The sequence below is a fragment of the Mya arenaria genome, chromosome 13 (assembly GCF_026914265.1).
Source record: "Mya arenaria isolate MELC-2E11 chromosome 13, ASM2691426v1".
Classification (NCBI taxonomy): domain Eukaryota; kingdom Metazoa; phylum Mollusca; class Bivalvia; order Myida; family Myidae; genus Mya; species Mya arenaria.
This window is the reverse complement of record NC_069134.1, coordinates 61,764,159-61,784,650: the sequence shown is the minus strand read 5'-3', so window position 1 is coordinate 61,784,650 and position 20,492 is coordinate 61,764,159. Positions and strand designations below refer to the sequence as shown.

At 35.9% G+C, this 20,492-nt stretch overlaps 1 protein-coding gene across 3 annotated transcripts in view; it reads right to left on the bottom strand.

The window, feature by feature from the left end:
* Window positions 1-6,170: 6,170 nt before the first annotated feature.
* The window catches only part of LOC128213153 (uncharacterized), a 76,431-nt gene continuing 62,109 nt past the window's right edge, over window positions 6,171-20,492 (bottom strand). For all 3 annotated transcript variants that reach the window (XM_052918701.1, XM_052918704.1, XM_052918702.1), the window contains 2 exons: window positions 14,323-15,124; window positions 6,171-7,757 (listed from right to left, as the gene is read on the bottom strand). In XM_052918701.1, coding sequence (XP_052774661.1) covers window positions 6,849-7,757; window positions 14,323-14,451 — 1,038 coding nt within the window. In that variant the 5' untranslated portion in view covers window positions 14,452-15,124 and the 3' untranslated portion in view covers window positions 6,171-6,848. The remainder of the gene's footprint in view (window positions 7,758-14,322; window positions 15,125-20,492) is intronic.

Sequence of the window (20,492 nt, the reverse complement as noted above, 5' to 3'; positions counted from 1 at the left end):
TGATAGCTCGGTGGTTATGTCTCGATATCACGGTCGTTACGCCCCGATATCTCGGTCGTTATGCCCCGATATCTCGGTGGTTATGCCCCGACATCTTGGTGGTTTTGCCCTGATAGCTCGGTGGTTATGCCCCGATTTCCCGGTGGCTTTGACCCGATATATCGGTGGTTATGCCCTGATATCTCGGTGGTGATGCCCCAATATCTTGGTGGTTATGCCCTAATATCTTGGGGTTATGACCCGATATCTCGGTTGGTTATGCCCCAATATCTCGGTTGGTTATGCCCTGATAGCTCGGTGGTTAGGCCCCGATATCACGGTCGTTACGCCCCGATATCTCGGTCGTTATGCCCCGATATCACGGTGGTTATGCCCCGACATCTCGGTGGTTTTGCCCCGATATCTCGGTGGTTTTGCCCAGATATCTCGGTTGGTATGGCCCCGATATCTCGGTGGTTATGCCCTGATATATTGGTGGTAATGCCCCGATATCTCGGTTGGTTATGCCCCGATATCTCGGTGCTTATGCCTTGATATCTCGGTGGTTATACCCCGATATCTCGGTGGTTATACCCTGATATCTCGGTGTTTATACCCTGATATCTCGTTGGTTATATCTGGATGACCTTATTATTCCCACGTCTGGTACGTAGCTTAAGAGCGTAGAAATATAAAACGTCGAACTTTCAAAACAAGGGCCGTATTAATTAACCAACTTAGATTAAACTTAATAGTAAAGCTACACTCTTAGAGATTTACCGTTTTGGCACCTTTTTTCATTTGGTCTAGGAACAAGCCATTTTTGCGTAAATGTCTGGAAACCAGCGATACATGACTGCTGACAAAATATCAGATGGCAGTGGTTCATATTTACGTTAGAAAATTGATGTTTTAGGGCTAAACTCGAGATATTGTGAGTTTTCTTAAATGACTCAAGTAAAGGCATTGGAGTCAAAATCAGCCGTGTTTGCGACAAAATTGAAAATATGTCAAAGCCATCAGTCTATAAGAGTGCAGCTTTAAAGGGAATCGCTTATGTTTTTAAATAATGCACTCTTTTGGATGACAAAATAAAGTGTGGCAAATCATTAGGCGTGTTTTAAACAAGAATACCAAAAGCTGGAACCCTTCAGCAATGTTAATATATGCTCAAATATCGTGTTTGAAGACCACAAATTTCATAAGGGTTAACACGGCTTTAAGCGATTCGTTGTTGCGTGATTGGTTGATTGACATTATCACGTGATGTTATCAATGTATTGTTAAAAGGTCAAAATAACCATCAATTTTGTGAAAGTCCTTGTGGTCTTGTGGTTTTTGCTGTCTTCACAAATGAGCTTAAATAAATTAATATAAACTTAAAAATTGAATAAGTCGGTCATCCCCTCAGAATGTGTTATGAATGCATATTCTTCTCTTCCTTAAGTTACAATTTGAATCTGTACTGTCTGAACATCTGGCGAGGCATAGTTGTCGTATAAAATATGTCTGTGAAAAATCGCGAATTATAAAAGTGTTATTTTACAACCTTAATGCACATACACATCTATTAGATAATGTAAATTATGGTCGTTTGTTGTAATTTAATAGCCGCATTCTACCCTTATAGCATGTCAAGTGAGGAAACTTTAGGAAAGGACTTGAATTTCACAATAGTGAGGTGTATAGCAAATAAGATATTTAAGTCAAAAATATTTTATCAGATGTACTGAAGAATTATTAGGCGCTAAGTAGTTCCATTTAAGATATACTAATATAAAGAATACAATAAATGCGCAACCCCTCAGGTAAATCGGTGGAGATTTTAATATGAAAAGTATATTATCAAAAATTTTAACAATTACTAGTTTCATATTTTAAGTTTTGAATGTCGACGTTGTCAAAATCATAATCAGTTGCAGCGAAAACAAAACCACATGCGGTAGCAACAACACCAGCAGCAACACAGCAGCAACAGTTATACCAATAGAGAATAGACTACAGATAGAAAAATTTACATCAGTTATCATCAGCGTCGTTGTCATCTTCATTATCATCTTCATTATCATCTTCACCATCATCACCAGCAGCAGCAGCAGCAGCAGCAGCACCCACAGCAGCATCAATAGCAGCAGCAGCAACAACAACAGCATCAGCAGAAGCAGCAGCAGCAGCAGCACCAGCACCAGCAGAAGCAGCAACAACAACAGCAGCAGAAGCAGCAGCAGCAGCACCAGCACCAGCAGAAGCAGCAACAACAGCAGCAGCACTAGTGGCAACAGCAGCAGCATCACCGTTACCACATTTGTTGCAACGTCTTTCATAACTGCACAGTCATTACGCCGTTGTCTGCAGCAGTATCATATGCAGAAAACAAACAATAAATACATCAGCCTGAGTATTAAACAAACTTACCATATATTGCTGCAGATGATGTCAAATTTTTCGAATCATATTTAATTAAGTAATAAATGAGACTAAACCGATTAGGACATTTTATTTTATTAAGCATATTTGAAATACAATCGGAATACTCGACCGTGAACGCCCAGTTTCTTTTGTTAAAATATCTGCTTTGTCACTATTAGTTTGGACCACATCTTAGCTTTCGACAAGCTGTAACTAGCTATAAATCTCGACACAGATGATACAAAATTTTATACCTTTTTAAATTACCTGGTTTAATATGCATGGTGTTCGCTTTACTATGTAACGCTTAATTGCTCATGGAAATAGCTAAAACTCGGTATCTTGTCAATATCGCAAACGATATAAATTTTTAAATTAAATATTTTATGTCCATTTTTTGGTATGGCAAAAATGTTAAGATCGGGTACTGGATGTGAACTTATGAAGCTTATGAAGACGTAATTATTCGTTAAAAGAGGGCGGGATATCGTATGACGTTATAACTTATAACATAATAGTTATGTTTTCGTTCGAATGACACTAAATATTAGAGTTATACTCCATCAAGTGAAAACAGACCGCATGAAGCATACAGCATATTAGTCGCATTTGCTTGGCTTCCCTTTCAACTATTTTAACACATTTCATCAGAAAGAAATACTTGCCTTTGTTCAAGGCAATGCAAATTAATAAACTTTGAGGTACGTTTTGGTTGACTGATCGAATGTGAATTTACTCCCGAGTAATCGTTATTGTTCATGTTTACTTCACTAAACTATTAATTCTGCATAAGGCGTGCGCAGCCCGGCTGTCGAATAATTTGATTAGTAAAGCAACAATAAAAAAACTAATTAAATTAGTGTTGGCGCGAATGACTCTATACTAACCGGCCATACAGCCAATAAATGACTTAATGCAAATATGGCTTTTCTTTTTTCATCAGAAGCCTTCCAAAAGCCAGCCATTAAACCAATATATGACTTATTGGAAATATGGTGGTTCTATTTCGTCAGAAGCTGTCTTAGTGATTTAATCAAAATATGTCCAACGATATCCATTTGCGGAGACGTAAGCGTAAACACTAAATGAGCTTTCAAGTGCCTTTAACAGTCGACCCCCGATGGCTCGAACTCGCTTGGCTCGACTTCCTCGTTGGCTCGAACTGGATGTAAAGGACCGATTTCTTTATACTGTAGGTAAGCATTTCCGCTTGGCTCGAATTATTCGAGGCTCGAAGTATTTTCGCCGGTCCCTGGGAGTTCGAGCCAACGGGGCTCAACTGTAAATAGCGATAGTCAACGCAATTGTGTTTGTGTGCATTGTTTTATATGGTTGTTGTTCTTATGATTAAGTCTGAAGCGACAAACATAAATATGTTTCATATCTAATAATTGGAATTCCCAGTTATTCGCAGCAAGTGAAATATATGTTTATATCATGGATATAAAAATGAAATGGCAATAACCGAAGAAGCCAAGAAGGTTATATGAACTTTTAAACATGTCACATCACGTCGTTAGTAATCACACCACCATATGACTTACGAAATATTTGACTATACGATCGCGGTAATTTCAATAATGCAGCAATAAAAATATATTTGTTTGCAGGTTTTCGAGACTAGTCAGGTGGGCAGGCAGGCAAGCGGGTCGGTGGTTTGGCGGGATTTTTGGAAGCCAGGAAGCAGGCGGGAAGGCAGGCATGCAGAGGGGTGGGCGGTAAACAGGCTGGCAGGTGGGCGGGCGGCCGGTACGCAGGCAGGCTTTTTAAAACTAGTTTTGTCGACAAATAAAGTCAACATATCCGTTTCATGAGTGAAAAAGTCGATATAAATGTCTCGTTATAAGAATTTATGTAGACAAAGAAAACAAGTCAACAATACCTTATGCTCATGTCTTCAGTATACTTGTATATATACGATATATTCTCCCATAGTTATTTGTCGAATCGGCTTTTTGTCAGTGCCCATGTTATTTCTTCAATTAGTCACAAATCTCGTCAGCTCAATAATTTTTGACCCGCTGGAAGTATTTTGAAATTACTGGCCACAAATATTTTCCACATTGAGACGATGTGCAATGCGCATGTCACAGCCAAATTAGTCAAGGTAATCCTTAGAGGTTAAAGGTCATATGACTACAACTTATGTTGGTCGATATCTTTTGAACCCCTTGAAGTATTTTTAAACTATTCGCCACAAATATTTTGAGACAATGTGCAGAGTGCATGTTTTAAACAGGTTGGTTCAAGGTCATGGTCACATTTCAATGTCAATGTCATACTTAAAGGACAAAGGTCATATGACTACAATACGTGTCCGCTCCATATCGCTTGAACCCCTTGAAGGATTTTGAAATTGCTCGCCACAAACATTTACAGCGCATGTTACAGCAAGATAGGTTCAAGGTCAATGTAGTACATGTACTTTGAGGTCAAAGGTCATATGACTTCAATTCGTGTCCGGTCCATATTTCTTGAACCCCTGAAGGATTTAAAAATTGCTCGCCACAAACATTCACAGCGCATGTTACAGCCCGCTAGGTTCAATATCAATGTCATACTAAGAGGTCAAAGGTCATGTGACTACAATTCGTGTCCGCTCCATATTTCTTGAACCCCTTGAAGGATTTTAAAACCATTCGCCACAAAAGTTCAACATATTGAGACGATGTGCAGAGAGCATGGTATAACAAGCGCGGTTCAAGGTCAATGTCACACTTTGAGGTCAAAGGTCATATTACTGTAACATGACTATTTTTCGTGTCCGCTACATATGTCTTGAACCCATTGAGGGGTTTTGAAATTACTTGCCACACATTTCCAATCTCAACTGTCGTGGAACCCAGACAAACACAGGAAACATCTGCGTTTTGGTCATACAAACAACCGTCTAATTTCGACATCGAATTCGACACAATGTGTTCAACAAGTTTTGTCTACAAAATGTTGGCATATACAGTTCGTCAATTAACAATCGACATACATTTGAATAATTTTCGCGTTATAACTCGTCATTTAAACCACCAATTACAAGTCGACAAGACTACATTAACACATCATCAGTAAATACGATATACGCTTCCATAGATATTATAACCAAAAGGTGGGCCGAGGCCTTAATCATATCAGTTGTACGCGCATGTATATTTATGCTATACCTTAATTATCAGTTTTTATATGCAGCGGTGTCTCATGTGCGGGTTCGATGTATCTTAAGTCGGGTTTATACGGATTGAATTCCCCCATCCAGGTCACGTTTGCTGACATACAATACCTTATGTGTATGACATAAAACAAGTATCAAATACGTCTCCTGTGCGCTTGCTTAATGTTTTATGATTTTCTTACTGATTTTGAAATGTGGCTACACACATCAAGGTCGCACAGACGATTGAACTTTTGATTGTTTTTCAAGTTCGCATTTTCCAATTAAATGACACCTACTGGGCTAATGGAATCATTTTGTATAATGGGCAACTTGATACTGTATTTGTAATAAAATAAGATGTCATACAATTTATTCCAAATTACTTCATAAAGCTTTTGTAAGTACATCTCAAATTTATATGGTTTCTGTCGCTAACTGATTATCAAGGAGCCATTAATTTTGGCTGGAATTTTGACATTATCGACGCTGATTGTATATTTAATGATAACTATTTAGCAATTCACGCACAGGCATATAGTTGAAGGTCTTCTTCAGAGAATTCAATTACATAAAAACGAAACCGGAAGTCATGTATTCAAAAAATAAAAGCATAGACTATGTTTATATATTTTTTTAATAATTGTTTTTCATTACTGACATAACAATAAGTTAAATAAGATTTAAACATATTTTAAACAATTTTACATGATAAGTATAGTTGAAACCTACAAACAGTATGTCGACAAACTGTCCCGTTATAATCTCCATTTCATCTAAAATGCGCGTGCGCATAGGAACACAAGCGCGCATGCGCAAATGTATCATTTATACTGGCCATCTATATCTATAATAAATAAATCTGTAGTTCTATACAGTTGTTGTTTTTTTACCACTTTCAACAAACATAAACATACTGTTTCACTCTGGAATGCTTTATATTCCAAATCGGAATGTCTCGATTAAGTGTTAATACACATTTTATCACAATCACAATGGCGAGCGTCGTTAATAAAAACTGCATGAAAATGGATTTCGTACGTTCTGTCCTACTCCAAATAGCTATTATCACTGAATCTAGCAATAAGTACGTACATACGCCTTTGAAATAGTATCAACTGCTAGTTTCTCGTACTTATAGCATACCACAATACTATATACCCTAATTTCTCGTACAAAGCTCGGTTAAAGACACCACTAGGAAACCAAAAGGGAATGTCTCATTTTGGAATATAATTGCATGTCAAAACAAAAAGTTTGACGAAACCCGTGTGAATACGTGTACACTTTTAAACAAAAAAAATCTGCCTCGTTTTCATTCGTCCCTCCCACGGTTTCTGTTTTTGCCCTTTTTATTTTTATTTTTATTCCTTTTGCCCGAAGATCGGCCACTTTTCAGGCCGCACTCACACGCCACCGTGGCCTCGTGGTCCTGTATAACCCACGCCTCCTCATACGTCGTCGTTTCGCCAATTAATGGAACGGGCCGACAAGCGTTTTCGGGGTCCCTTTTAAGAAGTTTGATCGTGTACTTTACGGGCTTGCAACGATAAAGCCCAAAGAAACACGATTTCTGCGTACACTCCCCTTCCCAAATGTATTTAGGAAAGTATTCATCTGACATTGGCTTCCAATATTGTTTGATTTCACACTCCCAAGCAGGGTGGAATTGTTTATCACTAGATCGACTTCGCTTTTGTCGAGATTTCCGTCTAGAAATTGTGTCGAAAACCATATTTTGGTATAGAAATCTCGTATCAGTTGGAGTGTTTGTATTTTCACTGTCCTCTTCATCCCGTTTTCGCCGCCTCATAAACTTTCTATTTTGAACACTAAGGCTGGTATCTTTGTCACTCTTAACTCCGATGTCATCAATATCAGACTCGTCCTTAAAATAGTTTTGTAGAAATTGTTCATTTTTGTCTATCACAGAGTTTCCTGAACTTCCTCGCTTTTTTGTACCACCACCAATGACGTCATCATCGTCATTGATGACGTCATCGTTTCTCATCTTCGTGTCATCCCACGCAATACCCATTAAAGTTTTAAGATCGTCGTGTGTCAACGGCTTACAGCCAGTAGTTCTTACTGTAATTGAGTCCTTGTGTTGGATGACAATACTTTTTGGACTATCCAACATCTTCTGGCTCGGGAACGCCGCCCCAGAGGTCGTGAGTAACATCAGGTAAAAAAGGGTGAATATCAGTTTCCTCGATAGATGTACCTGAAAAATATAAACAATTACTTGTCACCACGGAGTAGAAGTTCGTAAATTATTACAAAGAAGTTGCGAAACTCGACTTTTACGGGTAATTGTACATTGAGTATATGTTGAGTTTTGTTTGTGAACTACGTCATCAACGTATGCGTACACAAAGACAAGTTCAGACTGGAATTTACGATAGCTAGCGAAAAGATGCGAATATTAGCGAGTCTATAAATACAAGTGTAAATCGAAATTTCGGAAAGTAATTTTGAATAATGGCAACTTTCACAGGCACATTGTCATTTGCAACCTCTCCATTCGATATGTTTCAAAATGCTACTTATAATAATACGTTTACATGTGGACTACTTTTTGTGAGTTACGTCACCAAAGTATGTGTACATTGTACATGTTTAAAATGGCATGCAAAACGTACCACACATAACGTAGTTTATGCGGTTTTCGGTTGCGAAATAATAATTACAATGGTACGTTTATGTGTGGACTATTTTTTGTGTTCTACGTCACCAAGTTATGTGTACTTTGCGCATGTTTATAATGCCATTAACAAATACCATAATGAACGTAGTGTATGCGATTATCAATGCACAAGTACAATGATAAAGAAGAGTTTACTCCAACATTTACTTGTACGGGTTGGTACACGGACAAGTACAAATATATGTGGTGTTCCGCATTATGTCTGATATTGAACTAAGCGATTTCAGTATTACATGCGAAAATATTTAACATGCATCATTATTACCCAACACTGTTAAGTCGTGTCCAATTAATATTTTTACTAATCCATAATTTATCCCACAGTGCATAAAGACAATTTGCGATGGCGTATAATTTTAAAATTAATGACACCCGCGATGGTTGTAAATTAAATATTAAAACATGACAGTCTATCATATATTTTGAACTTTACGTCACGTCGTGATCGCCTTGTATGGAAATGTTAAACATTAGAAAAGACAATGGTATGACAAAATTGAATGAAATCGACAATGAATTGAATAAATTCGTATTGATGAATAGCGAAATGTTCATAGTCATCGATTTGCTACGAGAGATTGAAAATGAGTTGATTTTTCATTATTCATTCAAGAAAGCCTTTAGTAAGGCAGGCGCGTAGCTGCCTATATGCGAGTACGCGGCTGAATCCACATGATTCAGGCAAACAAAAGTAAAAAAAGAAGCCAAAGTTGCAGTATGCCTACTTAACTACATGATCCTAAAGCTGTCAATTTTCCAGAACTAAATAAAGCACCTCAGAATGTCCACATTGCAGAAGATTGCAATTGTTTGCTAAATTTACCGAGGGGGCATGCCCCCGAACCCCCCTACCACAATTATGAATCCACATGAATAGAAGGCTACCTACGCCCCTGTAAGGTACATCTAACTTCAACCTTGAACTGGATTTAGAACCAGACAATCACAGAGTGCTCAAAAGCGAATAGTTCATATCATTCGACGTTGTTTATATCTAGTTTTGCTCATACAGTTAACGTTATATCAAGGCGATTGGTTTTGCGTTGCCAGACAACACCCGAGGCGGTATTTTTTTCACATTCATGTCCTTTGAAGTATCTCGGCTTGAAAATATGGGGGAAAAACCCTGAACAAAACAACTTTTTCGTCCTTTTAAGGTTAAATGAGCCATTCGATCATTTGCTTTTCATAATCTAATTTTATGCAACGGAACGATTTGGGAATAATTATATACCATTAATAGACATTAAGGTACATAATATAATTTCTTTTTCATTTTACGATGATATATGCCAGGTTTTGATGTCGCTGAAGACAGGTGTGAATGTGGGTGTTTCAATAAATAAAAACTTGTCAGTGTTGCAACGTTTTGTGAACTTTACTTCGGAGAAAGTTTGAGTCTTTAAACTTTTAGCTTGAGTATTTAACCTTTTAAGTTTTTAACTATCATAAAGTGTCCGTAATTTATTCGAGAACGCCATGAAAGTGTATGGGTGTGATGTGTGTCGCATGAATAGTATCAAAATATAAACGACAAAAACGAAAGTTAACTACTGCCACCATTCATCAACATCTTTAGGCTCAAACTCAGAAAAGTCTTTTTAGAATTACAGGATGTTTATACATATGTATTTCCGACAATGATACTTAAATACAAGTAAAACAAGTTAGTTTCCATAGATAATTCAATTTTAACCATTATTGCTCTTTAAACATCAATTAGAAATTAAAAGCTCACACTCAATACCAGGGTAAGTTATCACGTGACTTTATGGGGTTCTCACATAGGTCTCCACGGGTCACCTCCGATGTAAACAAACAAGTAAGTGACGTTATTTTTTAAATATCTTTTTTTGACAGAAAAGATATGAAAATCTTTCTTAGCCTATAGAATACTATGCTTTTTTCTGCTACTCGTGTGAACTATGTTAGATTTGCATGTATTTTAATGATGCAATCCTTGGCCAAAATGGTGACCCATGTGAGAACCCATTTTCTCACCCTGAATACGATAGTGAATAAAGGTCCTGTATTTCATAAACGCCTGGTTAATTACTCAAACTTGCACTTTTACCATGATATATGTTCTTGCCGAAAAGTTTTATGAAGCAAAGACAATAATTTTATAATTCTTTCATTTGTGATTGTCGTTAAACTTTGAACATCTATTTGTGTTTGTTAAAAATAAATAAAATGAAAAGCACATAATTGATATCAATCGGAAAACATCGGTCATATTCGCCATACGACGAGCCCGTATGCACTTCTAGCCAGTTCAACAGTAAAAGTAGTTCGCAAATAATAATAGTAATCAATTATAGTTTTTTAACATGTAATTCATATTTCTAAGTTCAAATTGCTTACCACGAAGTGTATTGTTGCATAGATCATGAACATTCCTCAGAGTAAAGTAATTATATTCAAAACTGTTTAATTGAAATTACTACGCGATCTAATTGCAGCGTAGTTAAATTTCAATAATTTCGACATCGTAATCCGTCCATAGATCTGAGGTTCTTTCGATGGAAAATGGCCAAGGAGCTCCGATTGAATTGAGCATACACATGTATTAAAACATCGGGCTATAACCTATATTAAGATATATCGGTTATTACCTCGCTAAAGCAGACTTCAGTATAGTATACTACAGTATTCAAAAATAGTTGTATGTCATTGTTTTGTTTATTTTTGTCTTTCCTTTTTGTCTATAATATCAAACACTTCCGCTGCTCGTCGGAAATATGCGTGTTTGTATCATAAGTATACTTCATAATCTATCTTTCCCATCGTGGTGGCCTTGTTATTTTCTCATTGATTCGGTGTGCCTTTGATTTCGTTCGACTGATATCGCTTAAGAGCTATGTTAACTAGATCTGAATTAGATATATCGATAATGCTTTAATGTTATCCGTCAAATCCGAATAATTCATATCTGTTCATTAATTCGTTTCCCATAACTTGAGTTGACAAGTACATCTCGTTTCGGCATATCGAATTCATTCGAGATTTCTGTTCGGCTAGACCGTATATTTCACAATTCACATTATTTTACGATCGGACGAATAACTGATCAGATTTTTCACAATTGTGCAATTTGTGATCACATTTTTCACAAAGGTGGGTTTCTCCGGGTACTCCGGTTTCCCCCCACAAAAAACAAAACACAAGACCACACTCTCGCGCAAGATCGTGCCAACGAGAGTGACTTAGTATAAGTTATCACAACTTCCTTTACAATCGCTGTAAAATATATAATGTTTAAACTAACAATATTCAAAGCCTACAGATTGAAATGCACTTTTCACAAATTATAAATCTGTGATTACAATTATCACGTTATTTGTATGAAACATGATATGTGAGCTATTTTGTCATTATTCGTTATCACCCGGTGACGGTAAATAGTTCTGAAGCCCTTTTTTATACAGATATTTAACATATACATATAAAATATATATACATACAACTGTATGTAGGTTCGGCGCCAAAGTGCTCTACAGTAAGGTTCTTACATGATTATCAATGCGGCGTGAAACAAATCTTTCATATAGCTTAGCCTTAAGTCCCTCAGTTTCGTTCGAGTTTCCAAAAACATAAAAACTGATGAAATGTGTTTGAATGATAGTTTCGTATTCAAAATGTTTACTACAGAATGGGATATTCAAAATATCAAATTCAGGAAGCGATTACTACAGTTCACTGAATTCATGCATGCATTTCGATAAACCTGTCATAAAGTGCAGAATGTCAAAGCCGACAATTAGCGGCGGTTTTCTTTGTAGTTCTTTAATTTAGATTAAATTGCGTGGTTTTTTAAACATGCCATTTGGGTCTTAACATCAGATGTAATATTTCTGTTTTTAACTTTAAAGAATAAAAAACATATGGTCGTTGAAAACAGATGGTTTTAAAATTTAAATTTAAACAAATCTTTAAAGAGAAACTTTAAAGAAACTTTAGGGAGTTTCCCTTTGAATTTAATTTAAAAACATACATTAATTTATGTTTTTGAAATTTCATTCTTTAAAAATAGATGCTATTTTACGCCTTGAAAATAATATATCATTAAAAGCTATTAGATTTTAACCACATGTTTCAGTGTGAATATCTTTCGATATCTCTAGGTGGAACTATTGTAAATTACGAAAACCAAATACACTTTCTACAATACATATTAATGGCGTAGATAAAAATACGGAGAAATGCATCATGGATTTAGGCGTACCCCTGTTTTGATCTAGATATTTTATCTCCTGTCCCACTTATAAATATAATTACCTAACGCCCATTCACACAAAGGTATGAACGAGAAAGTATGGAAGCGTATATCGTATGTACTGATCCAGTAGTTCTGTTTTATGTCGACTTAACGTGTTATTTTAAGCTTTGGAAACGTATATCATATATACAGATCATGTAGTTTTGTCGACTAGTTTTATGTCGACTTAACGTGTATCCTTTAGCTATGGAAGCGTACATCGTATTTACTGACCATGTAGTCTTGTCGCCTTGTTTTATGTCGACTTAACGTGTTATTTTAAGCTATGGAAGCGTATATCGTATTTACTGACCATGTAGTCTTGTCGCCTTGTTTTATGTCGACTTAACGTGTTATTTTAAGCTATGGAAGCGTATATCGTATATGCTCATCACGTAGATTTGTCGACTTTTTTTATCATATGTCGACACAACGTGTTATAAAAGGACAAGTGGGCAAAATTATTTTATATCAGCTTGTTGTCTTATGAACTGGATACGCCGATTTTGTTTTGACAACACGCTTTGTCGATAAGAAAAAAATGTCGACATAACGTGTTTATATTTATAAATCGGCAAAATGTTAGTCAAATGTACCGTTAAAAAGTGAAGAAGTCGACATTGGAAGCGTTCTTACTTACTTTGCTTTTTTATTCAGCTTTGAATTGTTTCTCAAATATGATTGAAATTTTGTCCGAAATAATAAACACAAAAATACTTACTTTTTCATATGTAACACTATATATGCCAATTACAATGAAATAAACCATCATTTTTATGTTTTTATCCATTTACAACAGATCAAAAACAAAACAATTTAGAAACAACAGCATCGGGAACAAGACGTGTCATTTTTGTCTCAGAGCGCATTTGATTTTTAAACACTTCGTTGCCTTATATACTTTTTCTAGCTTCAATTAATTACAGATACTTGACATATGACATACTCTGTATTTTGGTATTAATTTCACTATTTCTCAGTCATTACTTTATTTCTTTTTTACTCAATGCAACCATTCATATATGCAATTCCAGAGAGCAGTTAATTGAGTGATGGCGTGCAGAAGACAATTATATAAATGTATTAAAGATATAAAAAAACAAGTACACCTTAGCATTGTTCAAAGTAAGCACTGGCTACAGAAGTTCAAAACCGTGCAACCGACCGGCCAGGAAAAACCAGAGAAACTTGTACACATTGCTTACAAAGTATGAATGTTGAGCCTTGATTTATTTTATGATTCACAACCATCATGTTCAATGCAAAAGGAATTAATAATATAAACAGCGTAAAGTCGAATGGTAGATTGACCACTTTTTGACAACATTTAGTGTTATATCTTGCCAGCGACCACACTACGAAATCTCATCGTCAGTAGTTATACAGTAGATACGATATACGCTTCCATAATAACACAAGCGGGTCTTTGTTGCTGATGGAAACAAAAATCGTACTTTGCATCTGGCATTTCTAAGACAGCTTTATTTACAGTAAACCTTGGTTTTATCACGCTACGTCGGTACAATTAGAAAAAAAAGACTTCCTACAACTTGACAACGCCATTGTTAATGGTTGTGGTGGTTGTGGTTGTGGTTGTGGTGGTGGTGGTGGTACCGATGAAGAAAATAATGTGTGATATTTATCATGTTGATGTTGTTGAGACGATGATTAATGTTGCTAAATATAATACTGATGCTGATGCTGATGCTGCTGCTGCTGCTGCTGCTGCTGATGCTGATGATGATGATGATGATGTTGGTTAAGAAACTGTCAAAATATATGATACCTTACATATTTTGATATAAAATTATAAAATATATCTACCTGACGCAGAGAATAGGCCGCTCGCATCTCATGTGAAAGCGGATGTGGATACAGTGTTCCCCGGAAGCAGCTAGCCAGGTCAGGATCGAGTCTTACGACCCAGCGTCTCGATAATGTAGATGTCACCATTTCCTGCTCGCCCTGAATGCCCGTGGCCCGCACGCATTGTTGACACGCCAATCCCCAACTTCCGGTGCTGAGGAATATTCCGTCCGCCGTTTGGATTATTTATTTCGTAAAGATATAACTTAAGTTATTAAGGTACACTTTTCTTATTGAAGTGTTTCGTTCACTCGTTTTTGGACAATTTTCTATCGCACAAATTTGTTTTTCATTTATTTGAGTATTTGTTATTTTAAATCTCGCTTAAGGTAACCTGACATGAAAATACAAAGTATCTGATAGTTGTTTCTATCCGATAATAGTCTTAAAAGGTTTGTATCTTATTTCGTCTTAATCTTCCACTGCCGTCCAGTTACTGGGATCTTCGAATGAGAATTATCCGTTTCACAATCATTTTATATAAACAAATTGTCGATCAATATTAATTTATTATTTTTCCAATATCTTCGTTCGCCAGTTATGCGATTTGAGATATTTAAATATAACACTTTGTCCGTGATAAGATAAACATGCAGAACACAGCTCCTGTGAGCACTTCCAGCAACCCTAGGAACAATGGATAAATCCGTATTTTTGACGATGGTTCGGTAGCGGTTTCTATTGGACGAGCTTTACCTCCCACGCAACACTACTTACGTCTATCAGTTTATGACGGTAACGCTGAAGGAACGCCTCAATTCTGAAAAGAGACAATTCGTTTTTTAAATGCTATGTAACAATATTTTTTTTATTATAAACTCAACGATCAAAAAAATAAACAGTTTTATATTTGAAAGCTTATATTCTGGGGAGGGTAGTTTTTCTATAAAGTCAGAATGTTTATATTTTTGTCGTGGAAAATAAGACACTTCGAAACAAAAGAAGCCTTTCAGAAAAAGGATATCAAAATATCAAACGTCAAAGATATATAATCAAACGGGTTAAAATATGACTTAATTACTGCCCGAATGTTATTAGCTGGTAAATCGCGAAATTAATAGTGAAAGGATCATTCAACTGCGCTTTTCGTCAACGATAGATCAAAATTCAAAAAAGGTTGAATAATTCAGGCCATTAATTATGACGTCCAAAAGTTAGGACAACACTCAAGCGAAAACGATTTAATTTAAATGCAAACAACGCACGGTTGTATTTTATACGTTTGTATTTTGCTAAAAACCTATGTAATTTCGGTGTAACTAAATTTTTGTTTTTCGATTTTTTTTTCAATTTTGCATCGATTCACAAATCTAATCGAAATTTTGTCCGAAAAATAAACACAACGAATACTTACTGATTGATATGCCAATTACAACGAATAAAAAACCATCATTTTTATTTTCATTCACAACATATCACTAAAATCATTTAAAAACAACAAAATCGGGAACATTCAAAGATGTGACTTTTTTTGTCTTACAGTGTACTTGCTATTAAACATTTCGTCGCCTTTATATACTATTTCTAGCTTCAATTTATCATGGGCAATCAAGTGCATGACATCTCGTGTTTTTTCAGTATTAATTTCACTATTTCTCATACTTACAAATCGTTAAGTCCTTATTTTTGGACCAAAATGATTGTTTCTTATCAAATTCATCAATTTATTAATGTGTTTTATTGAGATATTGCGTTAAGACAGTCTTGGGTCCAATAATAACTTTCATTCATAAACCACTCGAACCGCATGTAAGGCGATATGGCTGTTCTGGCAATTACAGAATGAAAGGAATGGTAGAACTATGCGTGCCTGATTCTGTGAGTACAGATATTAATTCTCTGGCGTAATATTATTTTTGCCAATGAAAAGCAGAACTGTCTCTGAGTCACAGAAATAACTCATGGCACGGTTTATCATGATGTTAAATCTGGTATGGGTTAGGGTTTGGCCATTCCTCAGGACCATGGTAAACTCCTTGGTTTAAGGTAGTCGACCCACAAATAAGCCAGCCCCAATTTGTCAAAATTGCTTAATGTTGACACGCTTATGTAACTTATTTTATTATACCATATGTCTTACTTTATCAAGAGTTTACTAAATACAACTAAGTAAGATTACCATTTCTTTTTTAAATCCATAAACTCTGTAATGTAATTGTTTCACAAATTATACCCAACCAAAATTAGTGAGCTTAGCTTAATTCTGTTATAAGTGACTAAAGATTTTGTTCGAGAAAGTGTAGTCACATTCTTTGCTACATCCTTTAATCTTACATCGTCGGCAACCACGGTACATTTTCCGTACATTTTAAGTGCTAATGCCTCATGACGTCATAATTATAATTATGACGTCTCACCATTTGAAAAAAAATGTGGGCTGATTTATATTTTGGAAAAAGAATGCCCTAAAACGATTTCACTGTTTTTTATGTTGCACGTTTTTGTTTTTATTTCAAACTAAAATGAACGTACATTTTGGCAAGGCCAAATATTCATGATGTTTAATAACGTGAGATATTAAATGATTGCTCTCATATTAAGCAATAAATAAGGACAGCTGAAACAGCTGTCTCGAATTTCGTGAGAAATACAGCAAATCACAAGTGTGTCCATTGAACTTCCAGAGCAGTAACGATTTGAAAGTTAACAACACTTGCGTTAACAAAGTTCTGAACAATCGACCCATATTCTACTCGCAAGATTCTTTCAAAAAATAACAACATATTTTGAATTAGTATAAAAATTTGACATTTTGTTGGTTGTATACCTTAAACTATAAATAGAATTTGAATTCCAACTCTCAGTCGGACTATTATATTATTCTGCGAGGCAGAATAAGGAGTGCACTTTTAATATTTGCTATTTTCATAGGTGTTATTTTTTCGGAGCATAAATCAGCTAGAAAACCGCCATTGCTTTGTACAAATAAACAAAAATCACTACAAAGGTTTAAAGAATGTTTAAAGAATGTGTGAAATTCGTTTTTGAAAATGATATTGATAAAAAAAGATAGGAAACGTGATGTTTTTCGAAATAAGCGTGTGTAAACAAGCTTTTTACGTTTACAATAGTACATAAGTTTTTCACGTTCAATAAATTTATCACAAATGTAGAGGACTCCTTTAATTTATATATCATAGTTGCATGCCAATCGAATCATTAAACAAATATCATTGAAGTGAAATTGCGTTGTACGAAGAAGACAGTCTTATTAACACAAGGGAGTCCATGAACATCAAAGCCATAAATAGTAATTAAAATTTGTTCTTGATGAAAAACTATCCTAGTTTTTCATAATTGCAATGATTAAACGCCATTTGCATACAGAAATAAATATTAAATATCAAGCAATGAGTAAAACATTAATCGAATCGAAAATAACGGAATCAAAATGTCGGAATGATCTCGGAATCGAATCGAATCGAGGTTCAGTAAGTGAATCGTAGCAGCTCTTATATATAATATACAATAACGAAGGAGGCATAAAATAATGTAATCATATTAAAATGTAACCTTTTTAATTAATATGTGCAACATATCAGATTGATTGATTCAACATTCGAGGAGATGTGACTGGATATAAAATCCCTATGTAATTTTTTATTGTCAGCCATTAATCCATTAGCTATGTGGATTATATACCGGAAGTACTCTCCCTTTGGATGTAAAAACGTTAAATCTTTACCAATGGATTGAATAATAATAACCTTTGGGCATTGTGAGATTTTTGCATAAAATTCCAGCAATAAGCGAGCATGCGGCTTTAACAGTAGACGAAAAATACCAGAACCAAGAATGTCTAAAATTAGACAAATTAAACAAAAGTCAATCTGACTGGTTTGTTGTTCAATGGAATTTAAACTGATTATATTTGTAGCAATTAGCATGTTAAGATAAACCACTGCTTGAAAATCTGAAGAATTCAATTTGATAAACAATTCCTTGTTGAATTTTTGCTCTCCGAAATTGGAGCCGCAGAACAGTGCTAAATCATAAATACCTGTTTTAAACATGAATGGCTAGAACAATCTGAGATATTTCTAATTCATCAGAGACGCTATAAAACACTATGTGTACTTGTACGTGTATCTGTGGGCACGGGTACGTGTCGTTACGTGTTCGTGTAACTATGGACACGTGGAGCTATAGGCACGGGTAAGTGTCTTTACTTGTACGTGCAGCTATTTACACGTGTAGCTGTTGGCACGTGTAGCTATGGGCACGGATACGTGTCGTTACGTGTTCGTGTAACTATGGACACGTGTAGCTATAGGCACGGGTAAGTGTCTTTACTTGTACGTGTAGCTATTGACACGTGTAGCTAAAGGAACAGGTAAGTGTCTTTACTTGTTCGTGTAGCTATTGACGCGTGTAACTATGGGCACGTGTAGCTATGGGCACGTGTAGCTAAAGGAACGGGTAAGTGTCTTTACTTGTTCGTGTAGCTATTGACACGTGTAGCTATGGGCACGTGTAGCTATAGGCACGGGTAAGTGTCTTTACTTGTTCGTGTAGCTATTGACGCGTGTAACTATGGGCACGTGTAGCTATAGGCACGGGTAAGTGTCTTTACTTGTTCGTGTAGCTATTGACGCGTGTAGCTATGGGCACGTGTAGCTATAGGCACGGGTAAGTGTCTTTACTTGTTCGTGTAGCTATTGACGCGTGTAGCTATGGGCACGTGTAGCTATAGGCACGGGTAAGTGTCTTTACTTGTTCGTGTAGCTATTGACGCGTGTAGCTATGGGCACGTGTAGCTAAAGGCACGGGTAAGTGTCTTTACTTGTACGTGTAGCTATTGACACATGTAGCTGTTGGCACGTGTAGCTATGGGCACGGATACGTGCCTTTACGTGTACGTGTATGAGTTACATTTTAATCTAAAATTTCTTGAGGAAAATCATTTAAATGTGTACTTGCAGCCAAACATATTCTCTCATAAATCACTATTTTCGGGCTTTTGCATGTTTCATGTTAAAAGTGTACAATATACACGTACATTTTCCTGGATGACGTAATGCGCACAAAGTAGCCCACACGTACATTTTCCTGGATGACGTAGTGCGCACAGAGTAGCCCACACGTACATTTTCCTGGATGACGTAGTGCGCACAAAGTAGCCCACACGTACATTTTCCTGGATGACGCAGTGCGCACAAAGTAGCCCACACGTACACTTAGCTGGATGACGTAGTGCGCACAAAGTATCCCATACGTACACTTAATTTGGTGACGTGCGCACAAAGTATCCCATACGTACACTTACCTTGATGACGTAATGCGCACACAATATCCCATACGTACACTTGCCCGTACATATAGTGTTCACAACTTCTTTATCATTATAGGTATACATGTAATATTATAAAAACACACGGGTAGTATGAGGGCTTTCTTCCATCTCACCAGGGACCGTATTCTTAAAACAGCTTAGGTTGAAATTTTCAACTTAGTTCAAATTGCCTTTTTTTCCAATTTAAAATTTATGACAACTTGCAATGTTTGTACAACAAAATATGAAAATGAAGTAAATGCTCTCAATAATAAATTGATGTGAATTAATTTGAAAAGATGTAAAAAAAGGTGTTTAAATCAACGTTGTCAAAAGTTTGATGGCGTTTTTTTTATTTCATTATACTTAGTCTCTTTAACCACTCAAAACGAAATAAAGTCGAAAAGCGACGAGTGGGAGTTTGTTTACTTACATTTGTAGATGCTTCAGAGAATTCAATACACCTTATTCCTAAAATGTTAATTAACCGTAATTTATGAGAGCCATCAAATTATAAAAATAAATCGTAGATAACTATCTGCTGCAAAATTTCTTTATGTTTACAAAACGACGGTCAGAAAGCTAATAAAAGCTGCAAGTCACGTGACTTATGCAATTTTAGCCGTAAAATGCTAGATATGCGAACTTACTCAGTAATTAGGCTTTAATGGATATATAAAAAAACACATTTTAATTTATGTCATATTTGGTTACTCGTTACTGAACTCTTTAAATTATTTAAGTGTCTAATTACATCTGATTTGAGTCTTTTCACTCAATTCATATTATTTACGGCATAAGTAGCTGTCAAATATAATTCACTAATGTCCCCTATGCAAGTGTTTAGGACCTCTTT